Source organism: Artibeus jamaicensis, unplaced genomic scaffold, assembly GCF_021234435.1.
Source record: "Artibeus jamaicensis isolate MK-2021 breed Jamaican fruit bat unplaced genomic scaffold, CSHL_Jam_final scaffold_847, whole genome shotgun sequence".
Taxonomy (NCBI): domain Eukaryota; kingdom Metazoa; phylum Chordata; class Mammalia; order Chiroptera; family Phyllostomidae; genus Artibeus; species Artibeus jamaicensis.
The window spans coordinates 3,641,221-3,667,386 of record NW_026522057.1 but is presented as its reverse complement, the minus strand read 5'-3'; the positions used below and the strand labels follow the sequence as shown (position 1 = coordinate 3,667,386).

The 26,166-nt window shown below is 38.9% G+C and overlaps 1 protein-coding gene across 3 annotated transcripts in view; it reads right to left on the bottom strand.

The window, feature by feature from the left end:
- FOXJ3 (forkhead box J3) overlaps positions 1–26,166 on the bottom strand; it is a 105,879-nt gene continuing 79,713 nt past the window's right edge. For all 3 annotated transcript variants that reach the window (XM_053660372.1, XM_037149310.2, XM_053660373.1), the window contains 7 exons: positions 19,206–19,334; positions 15,937–16,111; positions 12,769–13,185; positions 9,204–9,305; positions 8,630–8,821; positions 5,017–5,124; positions 1–3,108 (listed from right to left, as the gene is read on the bottom strand). In XM_053660372.1, the coding sequence (XP_053516347.1) occupies positions 2,993–3,108; positions 5,017–5,124; positions 8,630–8,821; positions 9,204–9,305; positions 12,769–13,185; positions 15,937–16,111; positions 19,206–19,334 (1,239 nt within the window). In that variant the 3' untranslated portion in view covers positions 1–2,992. The remainder of the gene's footprint in view (positions 3,109–5,016; positions 5,125–8,629; positions 8,822–9,203; positions 9,306–12,768; positions 13,186–15,936; positions 16,112–19,205; positions 19,335–26,166) is intronic.

The window sequence follows — 26,166 nt, the reverse complement described above, 5'->3', positions numbered from 1 at the left end:
TAGAGTTTACATAATATATTTATTTTAAGTGCCATTCATGCATATCAGTTCTGGCACCAACAATCCTAATGACACTTGGAATATTTCTTTAAAGCACTAAACAGTTACAAAGAATGGGTGTTGTTCATCATAGAGGCAAAATATGAAATCGTGCAATAGCAAAACTGTAGAAACATTAAAACACTGACTGTCCAACAGCAGTACAGAGAGCAGATTGTGTTTGCACAAAAAGCCAATGCATTTCATCACATATATACAATATAGATATGTACACATCACCCTTTGAATGGACAATATCAAAATACTCTATTCCATTTGAAATAATCCCCAGATTGATTCCCTCCCACTTCAAAGGACATCTGAGAGACATGTATTTACAAGTACACACATGAATACATTTACATTTCAAAAACTGCCACAAATGCCAGTCGGATTATTCTCCTGGACAGAGTACCCCGTTTCATTATATGCATTTATTCTTCTTTTCCCCAGAAGCCTTCAGCCAATTGAGGCCCGTGACAGAACTTTGCATTAACAACTACCAACTGAACTGGCCACTAGAGGGATGCTCCGCACCTCACCAGGTAGCCCTGTCTGGCTGGAGCCCGCTGAGAAGGCCTGACCTGGGCTCCCAGGTCACCTGAATCACAGGGTGGGATGGGTCTGGATGGAGGCTCTGCCTCCAGGGCCATTCTTGGTAAGTTTAAATCCTTATAAAAATATTCATCACTGCGAATCAGTAAACGAGTGCCAAACAGGAAATTAGCATCACACAATTTGAAAAATCCCCGTCAGTGGTTTCTACTCAAATCATTCAATGTAAGAGACTCCATTCCAATACCCAAACTGTTTAAAGTGCACACATTGCTGCCCAAGCAACTAGAAGTTTCAAAAGGGTCACTCTGGTGTCTAGAACACGGTGACTTCAGCAGACTGAAAATCACCTCTTCTCTTGGTGTCAAGCTTTTACTCTGCAGGCTGCTATTTCGTCTTGCCTCTGACGGATCTAAGAGGGGCCTGCTGGCTGCCTTTCCAGAATCTTCTGATATTCTCTGTTCCAAGGGGCTGGAACTGAGCTTCCTTTTTTTCATGCCAAGCAGGGTCTGGACAACAGGAACATAAAGCCCTTCCTTTCTCCCCAACCTCACCAGCCGTTAACCGAGGGCTGGCTTCCCAGTGATTCATTCAAGGCAACACTCCATTTAAAAACAAAAAAAACAAACACACACATTCAAACACTCTCACATACACATGTATAGAAACAAGGATGTTTAGTTCAAGTAGAGATCACTCAACCACAGAATCACTAAGGCTAATTAAATTGATTTAAACATGGATGACAGAGACTTGAGGTGCTAAAAGGCAACAAGTGAGTAATTGTTACTCCCTGATTTGATGGAACACACTTCCCCATTAGAACTGAAAAAAAAAAATTTCTGCTTTTTTTTCTGTAAGAACCAATTCAAAATCTATTCATTTAAAAAAACTCATTTCTTTTAGTTTATTACAAAACTAAGACAGTCAATCCATGCGAAGTAACTGTGCTATAATAGAAACAACATAATAAACAAACAATAACTAATAAAACCCCCCTAAGAGGTGGGCTGCATCCCAGAGCACGTAACCCACTGTCACACTAGCAACAGCAGGCCCTGGAATGGGAACCGGAACTGGAACTGCACTGAGAACTGAGGCGCACAGAGTCTACGCAGAGCACGTAACCCACTGTCACATTAGCAACAGTAGGCCCTGGAACCGGCACCGGAACTGCGCTGAGAACTGAGGCGCACAGAGTCTACGCGTGGCTCTGTCCTCCTACCGGTGCTTCCTAAGCAGAAGAGAACAGTGGGGAAACTCGCTTACACACAATGCCCTGCCACTCCACTGCCCCTGGGAACTCTGATTCAAACTCCAGGGAAAGTTCTACTTAGCTAGTAAGTCTCAAGCAGCAGGAATGCTAAGACAGAGAAACATACTCACACGGTATGAGGAGTAATGACAAAGAGAATAACAATCTCTCTGATTGTCTTGTCTGTAAACTCTTACCAAGAAAAATAATTCTGTGCTTTCAGACATCCCATTTATCCCTAATGAACCCAATTAGAGCTAAGCATTCATAGAAGGTAGCAATAAATATTAAAGTTGCACTTCTGAATAATAAATAAGTGGAGACATTGATTTGTTTAAAGAGCCAAGCAGTACCCAGCTTCTAATCAATCAAGTAAATTTTAGAGCTGTTACAATGCAGATTAGGAAATTAGACATCGACAAGGCACAACATAAAATCTATAATCCTCCAAGCTTCAAAAACAAACAAACAAACAAACAAACAAAAAGAAAACCCTTGGTCAGTTCTTTGTGCTGCTCAGGAACAACATGCCCCTTCGGACTGTTTGGAGATCATCAAACTCTGGGTTCTTTGACTTACTGGGCAGAACTTGATACCCACATTTCTGAGAAAATTCAATAAGGGGAACCAGGCTTTGAAAAAATCTATTTCCTTTAAGTTGCCCACATCAGTTAAAACCATCCTGCGGAAAATAGCCGAACAAGGAATAAAAACTCACAGTAATTTTCTTTGCAAGATCTAATAATCCAATTAGAAAAAATCGAAGCCTTTCAGTAAATTTTGTACATATATTTACACATATGTATCTATAAACTGCTTGCAGCAAAATAGGCTCTGTCTGAAAAATCAGTCTGGCACTTGTGGTCAACAACAAACTGACACAAATATGCAAAAGCTGTTTAACTCACACAACAGTCAGGAGCTACGGAGGGCAGCTGGCAGGGAGACAAACACGGAGTACTTGTCCGGGTTGGATAAAAGCAGTAAGTTATCCAGCTAAAATCGTTTTGATTGTCTTCAAAAGAAATTTTGATAGCATTAGTAAAGTGATTAGCAACTGTTTTCTCAACTGGATTCTCTTAAACCTTTCCCTTCGCTGCACAGAAAGGTGGCTCTGGGGCCTGGGCCTTGCAGACACAAGCTCTACACAATTGAATCCCAGTCGAAGTCGTCCTGGATGTCGTCGGGGGGCAGAGAGCGCCGCATCTGGAAGGCTTGGGAAGGCATCATGTGCTGCTGGTTCATGGCTCCGTGATGGCCTGGAAGGAAGCAGGCAGTGTCAGCAGCGGCTCGGTACCAAAGAAAGCCTACTGAGCACTCCCCACGCGCCAGGTGCTCCGCACACGTCTCATGCATTTCCGTTTTACAGATAAGTGAGGCTGGGTTTAAGAGAATGAGCAAGTTACTCAAAGTCACAGAACTAGTAAGGGGAGGAGACGGGATTTGAACTCAGTCCACTGGACTCCCAAACCAACCCTCTTTCCGTTACACAGGCTGCAGAACGAAAGGCATAAAGAGAGCAGCAGAGTGCCTGCTGCTGACACAGCATCTTCCTTATATCTGTTCCAGTTCAGGGAGTTTCAGCAGCAGGAGTCGGCTCACACGAGGACGGTAAGCAGAAGATCGATGTTAGTGCACCACTGAAGTCACGCTGGGCCACAGTGACTTTCCTCAGCAAGTTAATTTCTGTGCCACCAGGAACAGTGGGTGAGCAGAGGCCACAGGTGAGTGACTGCAGTAAGCCACGGAGGAACGAAGCACAGCACACGACGCCCGCCCCCCCACGTTCCCCGCCCTGCGTCGGTGCGGCCACGCGCCGTTCGTGCGCCCAGTTCTGGTGCCTTCTGCCCCGTCCCCTTCACTCTGACAAGCCCCCTTCCAAACCAAATTTTTTTTCAAAAAAATGATCTTTATTTAATTGTAGAATTTATTCTTTCATTAGAAATTAAACATGTCCTTTTAACATTATGAAATTTTTACTGATTGTAGTTTTTGTTAGTACTCCGAATACAAAGTTTCAAGATATCTGCTGCTAATGTTATTTTTCTCATAAACCCTGTAACTTTTAATGTGCAACTTTACAAAATGCTAAGGTTTTCAGTATATCACAGGACAGCAGAAGTGCCTTGTATTTACCTATTTTTCAGGTATAAATTCCTTACTTTGTGCCAGGCACTAATATAAGTGATTTACATACAACCCTCATTTAATTCTCGTTAACAGCCGTAGGCCTTAGGCAGCGCCATCAGCCCCGTTTACGGACAGGGAAGCTGAAGCAGAACAGACAGCTATCAAGGGTCAGCGCACAGGGTTCAAACCCTGGGAATCTGGCTCCAGGGTCTTAACTACCATGTCTTGCTACTACCTACAAGTGACTGGTGAGCACTGAGGACAAAAGAACACATCACCTGGTCCCAACTCTTCCTTCACTACTGCCAGGCACACAGTCCTTTTGAGGTTTTCAATCCATTCTTCCACAATGCCATTTGTAATGGGTGGCGTGGTATATGAGAAAAACACTGAACTCTCAATCTAGACATCAAGGCTTGAGTCTCGGTTTGGCCATTTACCAGACTGGGGACTCTGGGCAAGCTGTCGCTCCTTCTGAGCCTCCATTTCCTCACCTAGATGACCCTTCAGACCCCTTCCACCTCTAACAACGTGCCTCTGCTGCCCTGCGAAATACGACATCCCACATCAGGAACCTGGGGAAAAAACTAAACTAGCTAACTCCCAAAACTCCTGGGCTCTATAAGGTACTTCCCTGGAAACTATAGCTGGAGGGACTTCATCAGAAGAATGTATAGGAGTTAATCAAAGTGGGTTCTTAAAACCTGCTGAAGTCTATCACAGTTCAATAGCCTAAAAGATACCTAAGACCCCAGGACAAGCTCTATACCCCCAACCTCTTAGAGAAACAGGACAATCATCAGAACCACAGACAGCATCATGGATTAAGAGAGATTTCAGGTCATGTGATCCACACACCAAGTGATAAGTCATTCACCAACACCAGAGCCAAGTATGTCTCCAGACTCTGGTACCCCAGCAGCCTCAACTGAGTTCACTCCCTCGTGAGGCAGCCTTGCTCGCCGTCAGGACCCTCACTAAAGCTTTTCAATATTAAACACTGAGTACTAAGTGCAACGCACCACACCCCGAATTACCTGTGATTGTTGTTCCTGGAGTGCTGAGTGCCGGTGGGATGTGAGGATAACCAGGAGGTGGCATCACTGAAGGAGGGAGATTTTGCCTGGAGTCTATGTACAAATTTCCTAATCAAATTAAAGAATGGAAAGAAGAAAAAATATATTACCTAATAAATTCAGAAATAAATAAAACAAATCAAGCGTTAAAATCTTAATAGAATAGAATTGTTACCTACAACTAAATGAAGCAAGTAAGGTGAGGAAGAAAAGGGAAGAAAAAATATTTCTTCCAGATGTTAAAACTCTGCCAGGGTGGAGCTGGCATTTTGAACACAGTGCCAAGCTGGATGTAAGTAGCAGGTACAATTCCAGCACTGCCTGTAATGCAAAGCTCGTGTGCCAGTTATGTCTGCTACTGTTATTACACACCTTATTACAATTCAAAAGCATTCTCATCACTTCATCTGAACCTTCCACTAAGCCTACATGAAGGGGAGACAAGGATTATCCTCATTTTATAGATGAGGCAAAAGAGGCTCAGAAAGGCTAAGCTGACTGCCCAAAGACACATCAGTTTGGCAGGGCTGGGGTTGGCATCCAGTTCTCCTAACTCACGAGCTCTCTCTCCTAACGGTTCCCTGATTTTCTCACCCCCAAAGCAGACCTATGTGTGCCCAAGCTGCTTATTAACAAAGTGACCAGAGGCACAAAGTCATAGGAAAGAACTGCTGCACTAGATAAAGGACCTCCGTTAAGCAAATGTGATATGTATTATTTAGAAATGTGAAGATGGGAAACAGATTTCATTTAAGTGACATTTCAGAAGGTTCTTAATATATGTTTGACAGAAGCCATCAAATGTAATAGTTCCAAAATGTCAATTATGTTGCATCCTAATGCAAAACAGAAAGGGAGGGGAACAACTGTCATGTGCCCTCCCCAGTAACTCCGTGGGGAGAAAAACGTAACACTGGCTCACAAAATATGGAACGTCTGGAATTCCAAAAAAGCCGTTCTCCTAAGATATGCTAGTGTTTCATACAAATTATACATGCACTCTACCAATGCTGTCGTCAAATTAGAAAAGAACTGTTTTCCCAGAGGAAATTAAAAAGAGAAGAAAAACCTTCCCACTGTATTCAAGGCAGGGCACAGTTTGGCCACTCACAAGTTTCTGACTGACACTGGGCATGAGACTGGTGAGCGGCTCACACCTGAGGTGGTCCCCTCAGAGATAACCTCCTCCAGCCCTATCTGTTCATGTGCAGGAGGAGATGAGACCAGAGATAAAATGGGGCAGAACTGGGAACAGACCACAAGATCTGACTCAGGAGCCACTGCCTTCTAAGATGACATGCTTTTTTATAGTCAAGTTCAGAGTCAGAACTGAGCTTTTCTTTGACCAATTTACTACCCTGAAGATTTAGGAAGAAAAAAAATGTTACACTGTTCCAGGTCTAATACATTGGTTTTTTTTTAATACATAATTTATTTTTAGAGAGAGGGAAAGGGAAGGAAAAGGAAAGGATAGAAACAACGATGAGAGAGAGAGAAACGTCGATCGTCTGCCTCCTATACCCCGTATATGCCCCCACAGGGCACCAAATCCACCACCTAGGCATGTGCCCTGACTGGGAATTGAACCAGTGACCTTGCGCTTCACAGAACAATGCCTAAGAACTGAGCCTCAGTGGTCAGGACTCTAGTAAATTCTTTTGGGTCGAGGTGATTAGTCTTTACATGCATGGCTGGTGCACTGTTCTGAGTACTATGGTCACTCATTTATTTATCAATGACTTCTCAGCCTCTGTCCTGATGAAAATCTTAGCTCTCTCAGGAGCTCAAATCACAATGAAAAAACAACAACAAAAAAGATTTTTATTGAAGATCTGTCTTTATTTCTTTTCTTAAAAGATTTTATTAATTTATTTTTAGAGAGAGGGGAAGGGAAGGAAAGAAACATCAGTGTGTGGTTGCCTCTTGCACACCCCCACTGGGGAACCTGGCCCACAACCCCGGCATGTGGCCTGACTGGGAATTCAACCGGCGGCCCTTTGGTTCACAGGCTGGCGGCACTCAACCAACTGAGCAACACCAGCTGAGGCTATTTTTTTTTTTCATTTCTCGTTTTTTGGCTTAGTAATTCTAACTTTAAAAGAGGAGAGGGAGTGGGAACTGGACAAGGATTATGAAAATAGATACCCACATTAAACAAATAGCCTTAACTTTTTCAAACTGTTATATTCCTAACACTTTTCCTTTCAGATATAATCCTCATTTTTCTCATGTGCTCATTATAGTCTGAATAATGAGAGTCTATCTAAACTTTCTAAGCAAGAAATTAACTTCTGATGTAGCTCCCAGAGATTTCTGAGATCCTATAACATTTAGAATGTAGTTATGAGAATTTAAAAATCTAATCACACAGGTAAACAAGGTACTCATAGTCTCCCACAACTACATCAAAATTACAACTAAAGTATAGAACAAGCATTACTCAAAACCACCTGAAATCTGGCTGAATGGAAGTCTTACAAGTAGGGAATTAAAGAAGAAAGCCACATCAAGACTAGTAGGAGGGGCACAGATGTGGGACCAGCCTGTTCCAGGTGTGGTGGAGAAAAATCAGCTGCAGAGGTCCCACCTGAAGAGCAAAGGGTCCCAGCCCTACACCAGGCTCCCCCAGCCAAAGGTTCCAGTGCCAGAAAGAGAAGTCCCCATAACTTCTGGCTGTGAAAAACCAGCAGGGATTAAGACTGAGGGAGATGGAAAGCTTCTGGAATCCCAGGCAGTTCCTCTTAAAGGGCCCATGCCAATTTACATGGAATCACTCCCTCTGAGCTCCAGCACTAGGGCAGAAACTTGAAAGGAGCCAGGAACATTTGGAGCCAGGAACTGGATGGATTGTCTGGCTTTGGGGTGAGAGCTGGGCAGTACCTCCTCCCAGACAGAAATGCTGGCAGAGGCTATTGCTGCTTTTCAATCCTCCCCCACAGTGCCCGCAGGCAGGCATTATATATGACTCCAACCTAGCTCTCACTGTTTATTCTACCCTGGTGATTCCCTGAGGCCCTGCAGAATGGAAACTTCAGGAAAGAAAACTGTAGGCACTATAATCAGAGTAAAAGAAATGGCTACAATGGTAAAGGGTAAGGAAAATGAGATGAAAAATACAGAGCACAAATTTTGAGTCCAGAAAAAAACATCAATGAGACTACCTACCATTATGTCCACTCTTCAAGTAAAATTTCAACTTTAATATTAACATTCTTAAAAAGTATATAAAAATAGTATTTTCATTGCAAGTATATACAAATTTAGATTGAACTAACTTCATAACTATGTTCTTATAAAAATGCATGTATCTTAAACACATTTAATTCTAGTTTGACAACTGAAAAGGTCACAAAGGAAAGTCAACTGTAAACAATAATCATATAAATCATGACAAATAATTTATCTCAATTTTTCTCAGATATACCTTAAATACAGTTTGATTTCATTCTCTTCTTAGAAATTAAAAGATGTAAATGGATTGCTGTCACTATTAGCAATGTACCAAGTTCCCTCAGTCACTGAATTTGATACGAATGATAACAAGACAATATCAAGAAGATAACTAAGCCCATACCTGTTCCAATGTGCTGGGAAGGTTTGGTTGGATGCATGGCACCATGACAGACATTTTGCTGAACGTTACTCTGTGAGTGGATAAGGCCAGTTTGTGTAAAGAACTGATTAAGAGAAGAACAGAGATCAGCAAACTGAACCTGATCTAATGACCAGTTCTTGAGATCTGCCTGTCTCATACTCTCCATCAAACCTATGAGAAAAACATTAAAAATACAGTTGGCACAATTCTGTAAATTTGCAAGGAAAACAGCAAGACAATTTTTTCAGCCCTCAAAATTTCCACTGGCAGTGATTTGTCCATGCAATGAAGAATGACATTATAAAATTATTCAAAATATGATCCTTTTAAGTGGGGCCAAATTGTTTTTAAAACTCTTGTCTGTGATCCTTTGCTCTAACTGGCCAAAAGATTTAATAATGAACTTTGCAAAATGCTGTCTTTAAGCGTATTAGTGACAGCAAATAAAACATTATATAAGAAGATATTTATTTCTATTACAAAGAAACTTATAATCTATCAGAGAAAACAAGATGTATATTTGGTTACATGTCAAAAAAGAACCAACACTCACCTTGGAACTGTGAAAGGTCTACATCTGACCAATTAACACTGGTAGCAATTCGACAGCTTTCTTTTAGCATATCAAGTGTTGCATACCAATCATTTGAAACACCTATAAAAATAATATTAACAACACTGTAAATCTTGGATAGTAAAAGTTTGAAGTATATGGTATAGGAAAACAACGCTGACTTTATTCCCAACATTGGCAGGTCCATATTCAGTTTTACAGATTCATACCTATTACATCATGTGTTGGGGCAATCTGAGACAGGTAAAAAGGCTATTATTTCTTTCCATTTTGCAAGTGGAAAACAAACAAACAAACAAAAGTTGGAATCCAGAGAGGCGGTATAACTTAACAAGGTCACTGTAATGAATCTAAGACTTGAGCCCAGGGCTTCTAAGCTGTAGTCCGGCACTTGAAAATTGTCAAAGTTGATAACTGCTCTTTATATTTGTACAGCACAAATAGATGATCAGGCAGGACAAGTCATACAAATCAGTATTTCCCTCCATATAAAGTTCATTTTCCTGTTTTGTTGCCACCCTAAGAGATACACTCTTTGTAATTTAGAGGCAGATACACATTTAAAAGCAATACACAGTTTAACTTAAAGCACTGACTTAAAGGAGGTAAATTAGATGTATAGCAAGAGGGGTTTCTTACAAAGCAAACTGAAAAGTGAGAAATGCCCTAACATAGTTCTCCTGTCAAGGTAGCAAGGGAGAGGGTTCCAAATTCTATAGGAAATGCTGACGAATCCAAACCAGGGCATTTCTAGTCAGGAACAGTATCCTCTGGTGTGACATCATTAGAAAAATTAAGACCCCACAGTCTGTGTCAGCAAAGCGGTCACCACTCAGAGGCATGGATGGGGCAAGGACTGCACTCCAAGAGACCATGCTCAATAGATAAAGAGTATCTTCCATTCAGTGACTGCTGCACAAATTCCTCTGTTTTCAGGATCACCCCTGGATAGATGAAAGAAAGAACTAATAAAAAGAACTTTTCACTACATAACAGATAACTGTGTATCAACTACTGGCTAGGTGACTTACAAAATTCTGCCAATTATGGGTTTTTAAAAAAGTAAACAGTGAGCCAGACACAACATGACCCTACCCTTAGGCAACTCACAATGTAGGAAGAAATTTGCTGGGGGAGGGGAGGATTAAATTAATGCCTCAATGAGCCACAAACATCAAGTCTATCAGACTTGTAGATCCTAATGAATGCTGACTTGGCAACACAAAATAAAGCAATCTCTGCAGACAGAGTGGCTGAGAAACCCCTTCCTACTCAGTAAATGTTTGCTGATTTTTAGTCCTTTTAAACAACTGGTGTTAGACTCTAACCTCTGATAGGCTGGGGTATAAATTCCAGTTCTACTAGTTATTAGCAGTATGTTCTTCAGCAAATTGCCTGAGTTCTTTCACTTATACTTTTCCTATCAAATATGGTTAACCTATACTTGATTTAAGAGAATAATATGAGATAATCTACCTAAATCGCCTTGCACATAATGGGCATCCAGCAACAGTGAGTCCCCTCCATTCCCTCCCTGTTAGAGACAACCTGCTAATTAGACCCACCTTATAAGTGAGAAATTTATTATTCAAATACTATTATCACAGTCACAATTTTTCCCAGCTCCCAAGGTTTTCATCTGACAAGCTACCACTGGGATAACAGGCCATTAAGGCGCATCACGGATGGTTTTCAACAACATTTGGACTTTTTTCTCCCCCGGCAAACCTTAGACTAACAAAGAAAGGTATGACCAAAGGAGAGCATCGCAACCTTCTACCAATGCCCAGTTCTCTATACTTTTTAGTAAATCCTCAAAAGCATATGAAAAACAAGCTTAAATTTCTGAAAAATGTATAGACATTAAAAGGTAGGCAATAATGAGTGAAACAGAAATTACAAAGCAGAGCTGTATTATATACCTTTTCCTCTAGGCACATATCTGAAAATAACTTCAAGATGTTCTAGGACATTTAGGCCATCAAGGCAAGAACTAGATCCAATTCTCAATTTTAATCTAGATTTTATTCTACTTAGAATTAGTAATGGAAAACAAAATAAACTGTTAAAAGAAGCTCACTAAATTCCAAGTACCCTGCTACTAATTTTTATACTTTATCTCAATTAATACCTCCCAAAAACATTTATGATATTTTCCATGTTGTAAATGAGGAAACAGTTTCAGAAAAATTTAAGATTTAAAGCAAATCAGAATATTAGAGACAGCACACACTACCTAAAGCTCATTTCCCTAACAACAGTTAAACTGCTAAAACAAAGGTCATTTTTAAATTGGCGAGTAAGAACTAGCACTGTCTAGCACTTAGCAATCGTCCCTTCAGAATATAAATCTCGTCAGTGACGTCGGGGGGAGTGGACAGCCAGGAAAGCCAAGAGAAGGACTCGTACTCTGCACAACTCCCAAGGGCCCCGCCCCGTTCACCTTGAGTCTCTGCCTGCAGCACCCCGTGGGGCTGGGCAGTGCTGAGACTACTTGGTCTATCAGCACTGTCAGTTAAGCATCTCACCTGAAACCATCAAGACCCATCGGAAGAGCAATAGATTTTTCAAAACATCAGGATATGAAAAATGTTTTCTTCCTTTGCAATATACCATTCTAAAATGAGATAGCTGGCAGGAATTAAGCAAAGAAAGGAACAGAGGGAACACTGACTGAATACTTTACAAGGTACTAGACAAGGCATTTCACATCTGTATTCTTGATATGACCCTTGTACACACTATACCAGAGTCTTTTTACTTTCGCTCTTATAGATGAAAAGATAACAAGTCTAAAAGAAGTTAAGTGATGTACCAAAAGTCATAAGAGCTATAATGAGGATTCAGATCTGTGCTCTTTCTTCTATACCACTGAATCATAACAGATTGCAAACAGACTGCACGTTCCATTCTTTTTCAAATACACCTGACCCTTGAACACCACAGGTTTGAACTGTGTGGGTCCACTCACATGCGGATTATTTTCAATAAATGCACAATTTATAGTATTTTCAATCCCCAGCTATGAATCCACAGATATGGAGGGCCAACTGTACGCACTGTTCTACGCCATTTCCTATTAAGGGACTTAAGCATCCATGGATTCTGGTATCCAAGTAGGGGTTCTAGAACCAATCCCCCACAGATACCAAGAAATAACTGGGGAGTCGAAAGTCATACACAGATTTTTAACTGCTGGGGGGTACGGGGGTGATATGAAGTGGGAGGCCCTAACCCTGCACTGTCCAAGGGTCAATTGAACTCACAAAAACACTTGTTTTCCAAAAGGATAAAACAAGAGTTAAAACCATAAAACCTGCAAGGGTTGCTGCGTTTGCCTATATCGACATAATAAATTTTAATCAAGAAACTCTCCAGGCCAATCTATGGATTAAATGAGTTACAACTAGAGGATCAGAACAAGGAAACACAGAAAAGAGAGATAGAAAGAGGGTTAGCAAAAAATACAGATAAGCCCCAGATAACAAAGGACAGATATCCTAATTCACAGTTAGCCAGACACAATCAAGAGACAAAAACTTACCAGAATTACAGGGTACCTGTTGTGGGGGTGGGGGTGCCTGATGTGTTAACGTCTGATGCTGATGGTTCGAATGATGCTGCATGTGTTGGTGTGGAGAGGGGTGCTGGGGATGAGGGGACTGGAGCTGGCCGTGTTGCTGTGGGTGCGGTGCTGGATGCTGGGGACGCTGCGGATGCTGTGGTAAACCATGTGGTCGGTGGGGCGGATGTGGAGACGACTGTGTGTGCATCTGGGGGTGGGACAGCGAGACTTGGGCAACCGAATTACTGCCAGTGGTGTTGAGGCCACTGCCATGACTATTGGACAGGCTGCTTTGGTTGCTGTGTGGGTGAGAGCTCACTGTACTGCTGGGAGACTGCTGATAGGAACACGAAGTGTGGGGCTGCTGGGAAGATTCCGAAGGGATGTTCATCAAACCTAGAAACAGTCAGAAAACGAGATCACTTATGGTCAGATTTGTTATATTTTATGACAAATGTTTGCAAAATTATTTAGAAAGTAAAGGTATATGTTGTCAAAAGGTGTCTCTGGTTCAGTTTAACAAGTGCTGATGAAATATCCACCATACACCGGCTCTGTCACTGAGAAGAGTAAGAAACATCATTTCCTGCCCTTGAGTTGCTTATGGCCTAGGCAGAGGTGTCCAACCTGCAGCCCAGGATGGCTGTGAATGGGCCCAACACAAAATCGTAAATTTACTTAAAATATTACGAGATTTTTTGTGATTACATGTTGCAATGTACTTAAAAGTGTGGCCCAAGACAATTCTTATTCTTCCAGTGTGGCCCAGAGACACCAAAAGGTTGGACAGCCCTGGTAGTGGAAAAGTGACACAGAGATATGTCCAACATTTGTACATATGTCCAACATTAAGTACAAAGGCAAAAGTATATAGCAAGGATACTAGAATTTTGCTTCTTGTCTGTTAAGAGAGACAGGGCTGAATATACAGAGAAGCCTTCCCTGAAAAGGTGGTATCTGCCCTGGCTGGTGTAGCTCGGTGGCCCACGAACCGAAAGGCCACCGGTTTGATTCCCAGTCAGGGCACATGCCTGGGTTGCAGGCCAGGTCCCTGGTAGGTGGGTTAGTGAGAGGCAACCACACACTGATGTTTCTTTCCCTCTCTTTCTCTCTTCCTTCCCTGTCTCTAAAAGTAAATAAATAAAATCTAAAGAAAATAAAATAAAAGGTGGTATCTGAGTTGAGTCTTGAAAGATGAATGAAGACAAAACAAAACAAAACAGCCATCCCCATTATTCTTCTGCATTACTTTTACCAATCAGAATCTGAGATGCAGTGTAGGGGTTAAGACTGCATACTTTAAAGCACCAGAAAGTGGGGTTTAAAGTCTTTGCACTGCACTTAGTAACTCCACAAATTTATTAACCTTTCTAAGCCACAATTACCTCAACTATAAATGGGTATGATAATGGTATCTACTTCAGAGTTGTGAGGGTAAAATGCCATGATGCAAGTGTAGATGAGCCCAGTAAATGTTAGCTATTATAATGATGACGATTAGGCTGGAAGTGCCTAATGTTAAACATGGTAGATGTGTGGCTTGCAGGCAGACACTCATTTTGATAAAACTACTGCAACATCTGATTCTACAACTAGGTTATTTTCATATCCTAAAGGATGGCTCATACTATGTTTTGCTGAACCAAACACAAAAAAACATTACTAAATGAAAAATAAAATCCTGCAGCATAGGGTCAGCCAATAAAAGAATCAAACTTTTTAAAACAAAATTATTTTCATACTTGTCATTAATAGTCAAATTGTATTAGAGTACACTGTAAGATAATCTTACAACTTACTAAGTTAAGGTTTTATAAGCACAAGAATTAATAAAGAGTTCTTGCCTTGGCCCTGGAAAACTGGTGTTTATAGGAACTCTACAGAGTTAGTATAGAAGACGAAAGAAAGCTGTCCTTTCATTATCTATTTCCAATAAAACCCTAGCATTTTAAGAGGGAACCCAGATATGCTCCATACCAACATTTTCAATCTCAAATTATTTTTAAATAACATAAAAGAAAGTATCTTTCAGAAGCCCAATATGTAAAACTGATAAATGTGAAGTTGCTGTTTTTGAAGTCAGGGAAGAAAGCCCGCTAGGTCTCCCTCCTCATCTGCACACTTCTACTCTACAAAACCATCACGAAAGCCAAGGACTCCAAAGAGAACACAGGAGACCGATGACCTGATCCGATCGTCGTCATGCAAATGAGGATGCTGAGTTCGAGAGGCAGCAGTAACTCAGCTGACTTGATGGTAGAACCAGGACTAGAACTCGGAGTTCCTATCAATGCTCTCTCTCTCCTTTTAAGTTTGAAAAATTACAAATATTATTAAAATGTAAACTCTTTAAGACAGGGATTTGTGTTCAAAATATTTTGTGCATTGCTGTGAACAGGTAAACTCTGAGTTGAGGTATAGACAGTTAATCTGTCAAACAGAGAAACTGGGAAACGTCTCCACAGTGGAGCCCCCAACAACGTGTGCCTAGTGCTCTTTAGGGAGAAGACAACATGGCATCTTGTTACCACGTGACTGACTAGAGCCAACAGCTAATGGCACAGCAACAGAAACAGCAGCTAACTAGCACTGGGTTCGTGCAATAACTGCATCTCGGCCAAAACCACTTTGAGCATTAAAACCTGACTCAAATATGTCCTATAAAACCAGAACCCAGAGCATACCACTAACCAATGTGATTACTTCTGAATGCCATACACGAAGTCACAAATTTGGTGCTACCACATTCCAATAGTTATCTCTTTGCTAATTACCAGTAAGAAGAGAAAGGCAAGGCCCATCTATTCCTGTAGTGCAACATTTATCACTAAAGCAATTCACACGGCAGACATCACTAATTAATAATGCACTTTCCCACATGGCACAGATGCAGTATTAGAATTCTTCAATGCGGTGCTCCAAGACACCACAGATAATCACATGAGGGAGGCAATTTATCTGCCTTTCTTGTACTATGATATAAACACACACAAAGCATAGTAAAGGCACAAAAAGCATTCAATTCTAATCATGATGATAATGTTCTAAGACCAAGAAAATATAACAGCTGCTAAGCGAAAACAATTTTTAAATGAGCATGTTACAAAAATTTACTTTATAAAAAGTAAAAAAAAAAAGCCATCTCACCTTGTTGACTAAGTGACTGCTCAAAAACTGACTTATAAAGGCTCCGAAATGAGGCACTGAGATCTTCAAAGTTATATTCTGAGAAAAGCAGTTGTTTGTCTCGTTCTGGAAGGTTGTACTGTGGCTGCGGTTGAGGAGTTAGTGACTGAGAGACTGGTTCCGGATGGTTTGTCACCTGACATCAAAAGAAAATACTACTAATTTAGTAGCTCTATATCAGACCTGATTTGTTACATAAAATATATAACGGAAAATATTAAAATATTTTCCATTTATAAAATTCGAAGTTTCCCTGTCTGGGGGTTTTCCCATCCCCTGTTTAAGTTGAGTATATACATAAGGTACAGACCACAAAATTGTTAACTCAGATCCTATAGAACCACAGAAATCTAATCCAACCTCCACATTTCACAAAAAAGGAGAAAGTTCGAAGAAGGTAAATGACCTTCACAATATTTTACAAATAAGTGATGAGCTAGGTGAAGTTTCAAGTTTCTGTAAAATCTTCACCTTGATTTCTATAGAAGCAATTTCATCTCAAACACCACTATATTATAAAACTATCAGCATTTCTCATTCATTTAAATTCAAATTCTGTTTGAGTACTGTGTTCAGTTTTTGTGGCACTACCTAAAGCATCAAAGACCTTCAATATACCTAACTCATCATTTCTAGGGAAATTTTTATTAAATTAGAGGAAATGAGAAATGAAGGGTAAAGAGACAAAGGAGATTCTGAGGAAAACAAAAGAGGTAGATCAAAGGCTTAAGCTATGCAAGGGGAAAAAAGTACCCACAGAAACATCTACAAAATAAACAAAATAAGAATTACCTTTAAGGCAGAATGACTAGAAAAAAAATTACAAAGGTCAGCTGTATCTCTTAAAGATTATATCAAGGCATGGTTTTAGTGTTTGGGAAAGGTAAGATATGGACACTCACCATAAATTTATGTAACTATTCGAAACAACGCTTACAGGGAGTTTGCAATGATATGGGAAAATACGCATTTTGTGTAGGGCAAAGCCTCCACCACTGGCACCTTACTTGTCACTGGGTAACCTTACTTGTCTCCACACAGGCCATGGAGACAAGCCTCAACAGCAGGATGACCTACGTCTTGGTGGGTCACTGTGATTATCCAGAAACAAGGGATGATAACTTGTCTTATGAGAGGCAAGTTCTCATCACCATTCTATTTTGCAGGAGGCAGACATAGGGCAGTTTCTTGCCTACCTCTCCATGTTGCAGGAAATTCCTCAGAGACAGTCGCTCATCTGCCCCTCTGTTTCCAGTGAGGCAGGGGACTTTCTATTTTATTCCCGTAGGGTAACCTACAAGTTACACAACTACTTAGCTGCAGTATGGAATTCATTCCTCCATTTACAGTGACCCACCACATATGTAGTCTGTCATGTGGCTCTTCTAATTTGAGGTTGTCCTGTGGGATATATGACATCATACTGATGTGGTATATACTGTCTGTATAAGTAATACACTGTCTCAATGCATCTGGTCTCATTTTGTCCTTATAGGCTCAATCTAGACATGTGATAAGCCCAACCAGCAGCTGGTGCTGTACTGTTGTTTAAGGGGTGTGTGATGACCAGGCTGATATCTTGTTGTTACATGAAAACAGCAGTCTGTAATGTCTAGCTTTTAACAGAGGAATTCTACCTTCATTCATGTACTGGCATAACTGGCATGTTTGTTCTTACTTCTGTAACCTAGTTCTATAAATGTTTTTAAACCTTTTCTTCCTATCATATTTGGTGATACAATAACAGGGACTCTGTGTTCTTTCATTTCTTTTGGTTTCAAAATTTTCTACACTCAAATTATTTTAAAAGCAACTTAAAATCATTAAATCTTTGCATAGCTTGTTTCAATGCTCCAACTAGTCCTTTTGCATCACGACTTTCTCATTACCGAGTGCTTTACTTTAAGTCACCTCTTGATAACTACGGAATTATTTTCAGGAAGGGCACAGGGAAATAAGAGGAGTCCTTTCTAAGCTCTACAATGTCTTTCTCTGGCTTCACGTCTGAATGAGAAGCTGGCTGGGCATAATACTTATTCCAAACCAATTCCCTAAAATTCTGCATAGAGTATTCCATTATCTTCTGGCATCTAGTATTATAGAAGTATGATTTGTTTTTTTGAATGTATCTTATTTCTTCTCCCAGAGTATTTATATGAATAATTACCTCTGAAATTTTATAACTTGTCATGATATGTTTAGATATGAGGGTTTTTTTACCCATTAACTTTTCCGAGAACTCAGTAGCACTTTTAATATTTCTTCTGAAAATTGCTTCTGTACCAATATTCTAGTTTCTTCTTCAGAGGCATCCATAATTCTCAGTTCTCCATATCTATTCTCTTCTTTTACATAACTGTCATTTCTTATCTTCTTTCTGCACTCTGTGAGAATATTTGAATTCCCTTTTCCCCAGAGCACTGATAACAGTTTTGCAGAATCACTTTACTTTTTACCTACATTCAATGAAAATTTTAATTCTGTTCTGAGTTTTGTTTCCTTTGTGTTACTTTCGTATTTCAGCCACCACCCCCACCCCGACCCCAAGCTTCTATCTTTCTTTGTCCTGTATAAGTTTTTACATATTTAGTCACCTGGTGCATTATCTGTAACATTGAACTTGTATCAATAACAGTGTGGTGTATGGCTCTTGGACTCTGTTCTGTCTAATGGTGAGGACAGCTGCCAGATGATTTGAGAAGAAGTATCAGATAACCCAAGGGAGCAAGAATATTCACACAGGTCCCTTTATAGCATAGCTTTGTTTTCCAGACAGAAATTGAAAATACAAAACTGGTTAACAATTAAGTACAAGGCCATCCTGACCTCTGAGGCTTGTAGAAGCCCCTTTTCAAATCTACAGTTGGAAAAGAAGGTGATACACATGTACATCCTATCCTCTAGGCTCTTACCAAGGACTATAAAATATTATCAAATATAGCTTTGCTAGACTGAGGTATAAATTTTTTTCCTAGTCCAATTAACACATGGGAGTAAAGTAAACCAACATATATAACACAGTACAATCATACATTTGTATGTAACTTGGTAAAAGATAACTACCCAATTAAAACACCATCAAGGTAGATATCTGTTCTACTTATATAAGCTAGTAAATTGGTTAGTAAGAAGTAACACATCTTCACTCCTACTTGCACTTCAATCACGTGTGGTTTAGTTGTAAGCTTAAATGAGTACTCAACAAAGAAGTTAACTTCACCAAGACTTACCGGTGTGTAACTATGCACACTTCCAACACTGTTCAAGTTAACAGATGCCAAACTCTGGTCGGAGAGACTGTTGTTAAGGCTACTGCGTGGGCTGTCACTACCATCCTGATCAGTGTTGTACAATGTTACCTGGATTGAAAAGAAAAGAAACATCTGAATAAGTAGTTCCTACTAAAAAGAGTACTTTTGAAGCAACTCTACAAAAGTACAAGTAGCTGGGATATGGCAGGAAGACAGGATGATGGTGGTCTTTCCGTTCTCATGCCCTTCCCTGCTGACTCTGTGAAATAACTGACTCTCAAACTATGGGACATATACTACCCAGAAAGACATAAATTCAATCTACTATCAGGTATAAATTAGTTCATCAACATTTGGTAACAGGGGATTACAGTAGATTTTAACTATTTCTATAATGTATAAATATATTTTTATTCAAGCTTTAAGCAAAGTTGCTTTTCACTATTAAAATCTTAGGCATCAAAAAACCCCACAAAAAATAGAATTAAAAAAACCATGGGCATCAATGTTTATAACTGAAAATGAGAAACTCAACTATCCAACATATTTGCAAAATCAGATATGTGATCTAATTTTTAAAAATAACATTATGCTAACAGTAGGCAAAAGTAGATTTACAGTTGTTCATATGAAAAATAATACAGTAATTAATAAATAACAATACAACAATAAACTCTGTGTTTCACATGCTAACAACTGTAAACCTACTTTTGTCCCACCCCATGCGTGCATTAGACATAAAGGGCTATACATAGCACACTGTTAACAATGGTTAATTATCAGGGGCTCGGTATTCCTGAAGACTTTTATCACTGATAACATGTATTTCTACAGTGCTCGAGGTTGTTTATAATAAGCATAATTTTTAATTAGAAACAAACAAAAAAGATTTTTTAATGAGTTTTTAAAAATTTTTTAAATTTATCTTTAGAGGGGAAGGGAAGGAAGGAGGGAGAGAAATATCAATGTATGGTTGCATCTCGTGCGTCCCCTGCTGGGAACTGGCCTGCAACCCAGGCATGTGCCCTGACTGGGAATCAAACCATGATTCTCTGGTTCACAGGCCTGTGCTCAATCCACTGAGCTACACCAGCCAGGGTTCAAAAAAGATATTTTTTAGAGAGAGGGCGAAGAGAGGGAGAGAAACACAGATGTGTGAGAGAAACATCAATCCGCTGCTTCTTGCACATGCCCTAACTGGCAACAGGCCTACAAACCCAGGCACATTCTCTGACCAGGAACTAAAGTGAACCAGTGACCTTTTGCTTTGTGGGACAAGGCCCAACCAACTGAGCCACGCTCAGTCCAGCCAGGGACCAAAAAGATGTTTTTAAAACTAGCCTAACTATCCTTCAAGGTTCTACTCACATGCTACTATCAAGTTTCCTTTCTATGTCCTTACTTCTGTGGGAACAATGAATTACACTGGCTTTATGTCTAACTAATTTTTTATTAAATTTTTTCACTACTAGCTCCTTGAGTCACCAGTAAGTAATCATAAACAGCACAGTGCTCTTCTCAGTACAAAGTTAATATGAATACATGCTGAACTTAACAACCAATTGAGGTATCACCACCCTTCTGTCTGCGCTAAAATGTGGTCACGCTCACTGCTGGCAGACACTCACCAAAAGAGACTGAGTGAGTTATGTTGAAAACTAAGCATACATGCTTCTACACTTAAGGCAGAGCCAAATTCAAATCCCCATATTCAAATTCACATCAGTGAGGAACAATTACATGTCTAAGAACCAATAAGGGAAAAGAGTACGGTGGGTCTTCTCCCCACCCAGTTTCAATTACTTGTAGTCAACCACAGTCCAAAAATTTTAAATGGGGAATTCCAAAAATTTTAAGTGGGAAATTCTTAAGTTTTAAACTGCGTGCTGTGCTGAGCAGCATGAAATCTCATGCTGTCCCACCTGTGAGGCGAATCATCCCTTTATCCAACACATCCACACTGTGTATACAGTAGATAAGGTGTTTTGAGAAACCACATTCATATTAACTTTATTCCAGTCAGTTGTTATAATTGTTCTATTTTATTAGCAATGTTGTTAATGTCTCACTGTGCCTGATTATAAGTTAAACTTGATCATAGTATGTACATGTAGAAAGAAACACAGCACACACAGGGTTTGGTACTATCAGTTGTTTCAGATACCCACTGGGTGGCTGGAGAAGGGGAGAATCCTACAATAAAAAAAATAAGAAGGAATAAAGCAAACTGGCAACGATTTTTTTTTTTCTGGTACATACGTCCAGTTTAAATTTCGCTAAAAAAAAAAAAGGATTTCAACCTATGGGCTTGTAGGAAAAATCAAAACACTATAAAATACAATACAATACCGACAAATCACAAGTGTCCTACAGTCATTTTCTTGGCTGCTCATTCTCTCCTGTCCCTGCTCAAGTACCTATCACTCACATCTGAAACACTTTCCATCATCACTGGGTAGATCCTCAAAGCTTATCTTGTTTGGAAGGAGGATAAACATTTTCATTAAAATGTAATAGAGTGAAGCACACAAATTACTAGTTTATTAAGTAAAAAATGGGCATACTCATGTAACCATCTAGATCAAAACATAGAACAGCAGTCCTCAAACTCTGATCGTAGAACCCTCTTCCAGCCCTAAAAATTGAGAAGTCAAGGAGCTTTTGTTTATGTTGATATAGCTGTCAAAAACTGGCAGATTACAAATTAAAACTCAAAAATTTTAAATGTATTACTAAATTTTACAATAACAATTACAAACCCAAATATATCTTGACATAAGAAGTATTTTCTCCCAATAAATAAGTAAAATTAAGAGTGCCACTGTTACATGACATTTTTATAAATCTAAATGCCTGGCTTAACTTAATAGCCAACAGCTAGATTCTCCCATCTGTTTCTGTGTTCCATCTGTTGCAATATGTTGTTCAGGTGGAAGTACAGAGAGAAAACCTAGCATCGCCATATATATTTTAATAAACTTTTCAGATAATTGCAGAGAGTCTTTTTTGATACTATACCAAACATGACAAGTAACAATGTGGAATGTGAAATGATGTCAATAAATATTTAATACTCTGTTGCATGAAAATCCACTGTTCTAATTTGTACTTTGAGTGAATAATTTATCCACACATGATTTTGCAACATAATGCATTAGTTATTTGGAAAATAATGATTCACTAAGTTATGCAGATCTGCCAAATATTGACATGTTTCATTACACAACATCAAAATGTCACATGTTTGTAAACACTACCAATAATCTCATTAGAAAAGTCTGTAAAGACTGGGAAGCTATCAGACTTGCTGTGGTGAATATAAGTTTTCCTAACTTCTATTTTTTGCTAAAAAGCTCGTATTTTATCACTGGCCAGAGATGTTGTTAATTGTTTTCCCTGAAGTGACAGACTCACTTTGTATGTTTTCAAGAAAACTTCTGCCAAATACCCAAATCTAAACAATCAGTTTCAGTTGTTCTTTCAAGTAAAAACAATGATCCATGAACAAAGCCAGTTCAACATCCAACTCAAATAATCACACACATGCCATTCCTTGAACCAGCCTTTGTTCTTCAATACGCAGTGTAAGTGCTTTATACTTCCTTCCCCACTTCATCACACAGAATATTAAAAAGATGTATGCTTAAAGGTCATGACTAAATAAACCAATTTTCCCTGCTTCAGAGATATTAAATAAAATTAGTATTTTTTAAAAATTTGAAGTGTATGGCAAATACCCAGTAGTTAGAAGGCACTGCCTTGATTTGTAATAGCCTTGACATATTAATCACTTTTGCTGTATCAGTGAAAATACAAAAATAAAGGAAAAAGGAAATAATATTGAAATATTATCATAAAAATAATTTTGACCTCAAAGACTCCCTAAAAGCGTCTTGGTTACCCAGGTGACCACAAACCACAGAACTGCTGACTTAAACCATCTCCAGAAGGCCACTAATCCACTATCCTAATCATCATTCACCAACCAGGCATTACCCACCCAATTCTTCTGCCACAGGTAACCACTATGCAAACTTCTAACAGGACTGAATGAGTTTCCTATTTTTTAACTAAGTATAAATGTGATCATGCAATGTATCCTTTTCCGTCCTTCTGCAGCAAACTTCGCTAAAGGATTACACAAAGGTTTGTTTTCTACTGCATTCTCAGTTCTTAATCTTTATTTCTTCCTTGTTTTTTAAAATTCATTTTATTTGTTTTCATGAAATTGAGAACTTTATCATTTTATCCTTTATATTTATGTCTGGAACTGACTTTTGTAAACAGAAAATATGATTTTCCATTAATCCAGCAACATTTGTTGAAAGATGTCACTAAATTCTGGTCCATACGTCTGTCTACTCTTATACCAATATCACACTTTCAATTATTGTAGGTTAACTCTTGATATTTGGAAGTATAAATCCCCTTTTATCTTTTTCAATAATGTCTTCAACTACTGTTTGCCATTTGGATTCCCACTTATATTTTATAATCAGCTGGTCACTTTTTATTCCCCAAAAAAGCATCATGAAATTTTTACTGGGATCACATTAAATCTGTAGATTTAGAAGAAATAGATTTCTTTACAATAACCTCTGTGAAAATTATATATCCATTTACCTATATCTCCTTTGTTTTATTTCAGTAATTTTTTAGAGTTTTCACTGCAGAGTTCATTTTTCATTTAACCCTACGTATGTGGTATCTGAATGCTGATATAAGTGTTATCTCTTTAATTTTATTTCCTTCTTGTCTACAGGTAGTATACAGAAATACTATTAATTTCTCATGGATCTTCTATCAAGACCTTGCCAAATTCACTTATTAACTCTAAGAGTTTACCTTCAGATTCTTTTTAACTTTCCATATAAACAATCATGTCATCTGTGAATAATAATAGCTTTACTTCTGTCTTTCCAAACTTAATGTTTTATCTTGCACAACACTTCTGAATTTCTCCTCTCCTCGCCTGAACTGTACTGTCATATAGAGTTCAGGGTGGGACAAAAGCAGGTTTACAGCTGTTCATATGGAAAATAATGCAGTAAGTAATAATTACAGTACAAGAGTAAACTGTTTCATGTACTTACAAATGTAAACTTACTTTTGCTCCACCCTGAATTCTACTTCTACATGTTATAAACCCACGATATATTTTTTGCTTTAAACAGTATTACAGAGATTTAAAATTTTTAAGTTTTATGTACATCCATGGATTTATTCCTTTGTATAGAGCCAGATTTCCATCACAATCTTCAAATATATTAGGCTGCTCGAAGTTCTCCCCAGAGCTCACTAATGCTCTATTTACTTTTTGGACAGTCTTTGCTGCGTGTTTCATTTGGACAATTTTAATTGCTTTATCTTCAAATTCACTAACCTTTCCTTCTATAGTGTCTAATCTACTGTTAATCCCATTAAGTTTATTTTTCAACTCAGACATAATTTTTATTTCTACAGAATTTAATTTGGGTCTTTTGTGTGTCTACATGAATCTTTCATATATGTACACACATGTTCAACATGTCCTTTAGCTTCTTTATAGAACATAAGAGCTTTTTCTTTCCAGCTTTATTGAGATAATTGACATGTAACATTGTTTAAATTTCAAGTGTACAATTTGTCCATTTGATGCACTTATGTATTGAGAAATGATTACCATGATAGCATTAGCTGATAACTATCACCTAATTACTGTTTCTTCTTTGTGGTGAGAATATCTAAAATCTACTGTCTTAACTAACGCTCACATATACAACACAGTATCACTATCATGCTGTACATTAGATCTCCAAAACTTAATCATCTTATAACTGAAAGCCTGTACCCTCTGACCAACACCTTCCTGCTTCCCCCACAGCCTAAGCCCTGGTAACCATGATGCTACTATTTCTATGAGTTTGACCTTTTAAGATTCCACATACAAGTGGTTATCACACAGTGCGTGTCTTTCTCTGCCTGACTTACTTAGCATAATGCCCTCAAGATCCATCCACATTTTCACAAATGGCAGAATCTCCTTCTTTCGCACAGGTCATAATATTCCATTGTACATTACTACACACACACCCCACGCCACATCTTTATCCACTCATTCACTGATTATTGTTTGTATTACATCAGCTTATGATAACTGTCTTAATGTCTTTTTCTACTAATTTTATCATCTTTGTCATTTCTGGGTTGAATTCTAATTGACTAATTTTCTTCTCAATAGGGGTTGCTTTTTACTACTTACTTGCCTGCCTAATAATTTTTTTACCGGATGCCAGACCATTGTGAATTTTACCTTTTAAGTGCTGGATATTTTTATATTCTGACAAATGTTCTACAGCTTCACTGGGGACACAGTTAAATTATCTGACAACAGCAATGAAGTACTGATACATGCTACAACTGGATGAACCTAGAAAACATGTTTCGTGAAAGAATCTGGACATAAAAGTCACATATTATATGATTCCATTTACATGAAGTTTCCAGACTAGGCAAACCCATAGAGTTAGAAAGTAAATTAATGTGTATCAATGGATGGATAGAACAGGGAATGAATGTTAATGTGTACAGTGTTGGTTTTGGGGGGAAGGGAAGTAATAAAACATTTTGGAAATAGATAGTGGCTAATGGTTGCACAACCCTGTGAATACACCAAAAAACCGCTGAACTATAAACTTTAAAAGGGTGAGGTTTTTTTTTTAAAGATTTGTTTGTTTGTTTGTTTGTTTGTTTATAGACAGTGGGGAAGGGAAGGAGAGAGGGAAACATCAATGTGTGGTTGCCTCTTGCACACCCTTAATGGGGACCTGGCCTGCAACCCAGGCATGTGCCCTGACTGGGAATTCAACCAGTGACCCCTTGTTTCACAGACATGAGCTCAATCCACTGAGCCACACCAGCCAGGGTAAAGGGGTGAATTTAATGGTCACATCTGAAAAAA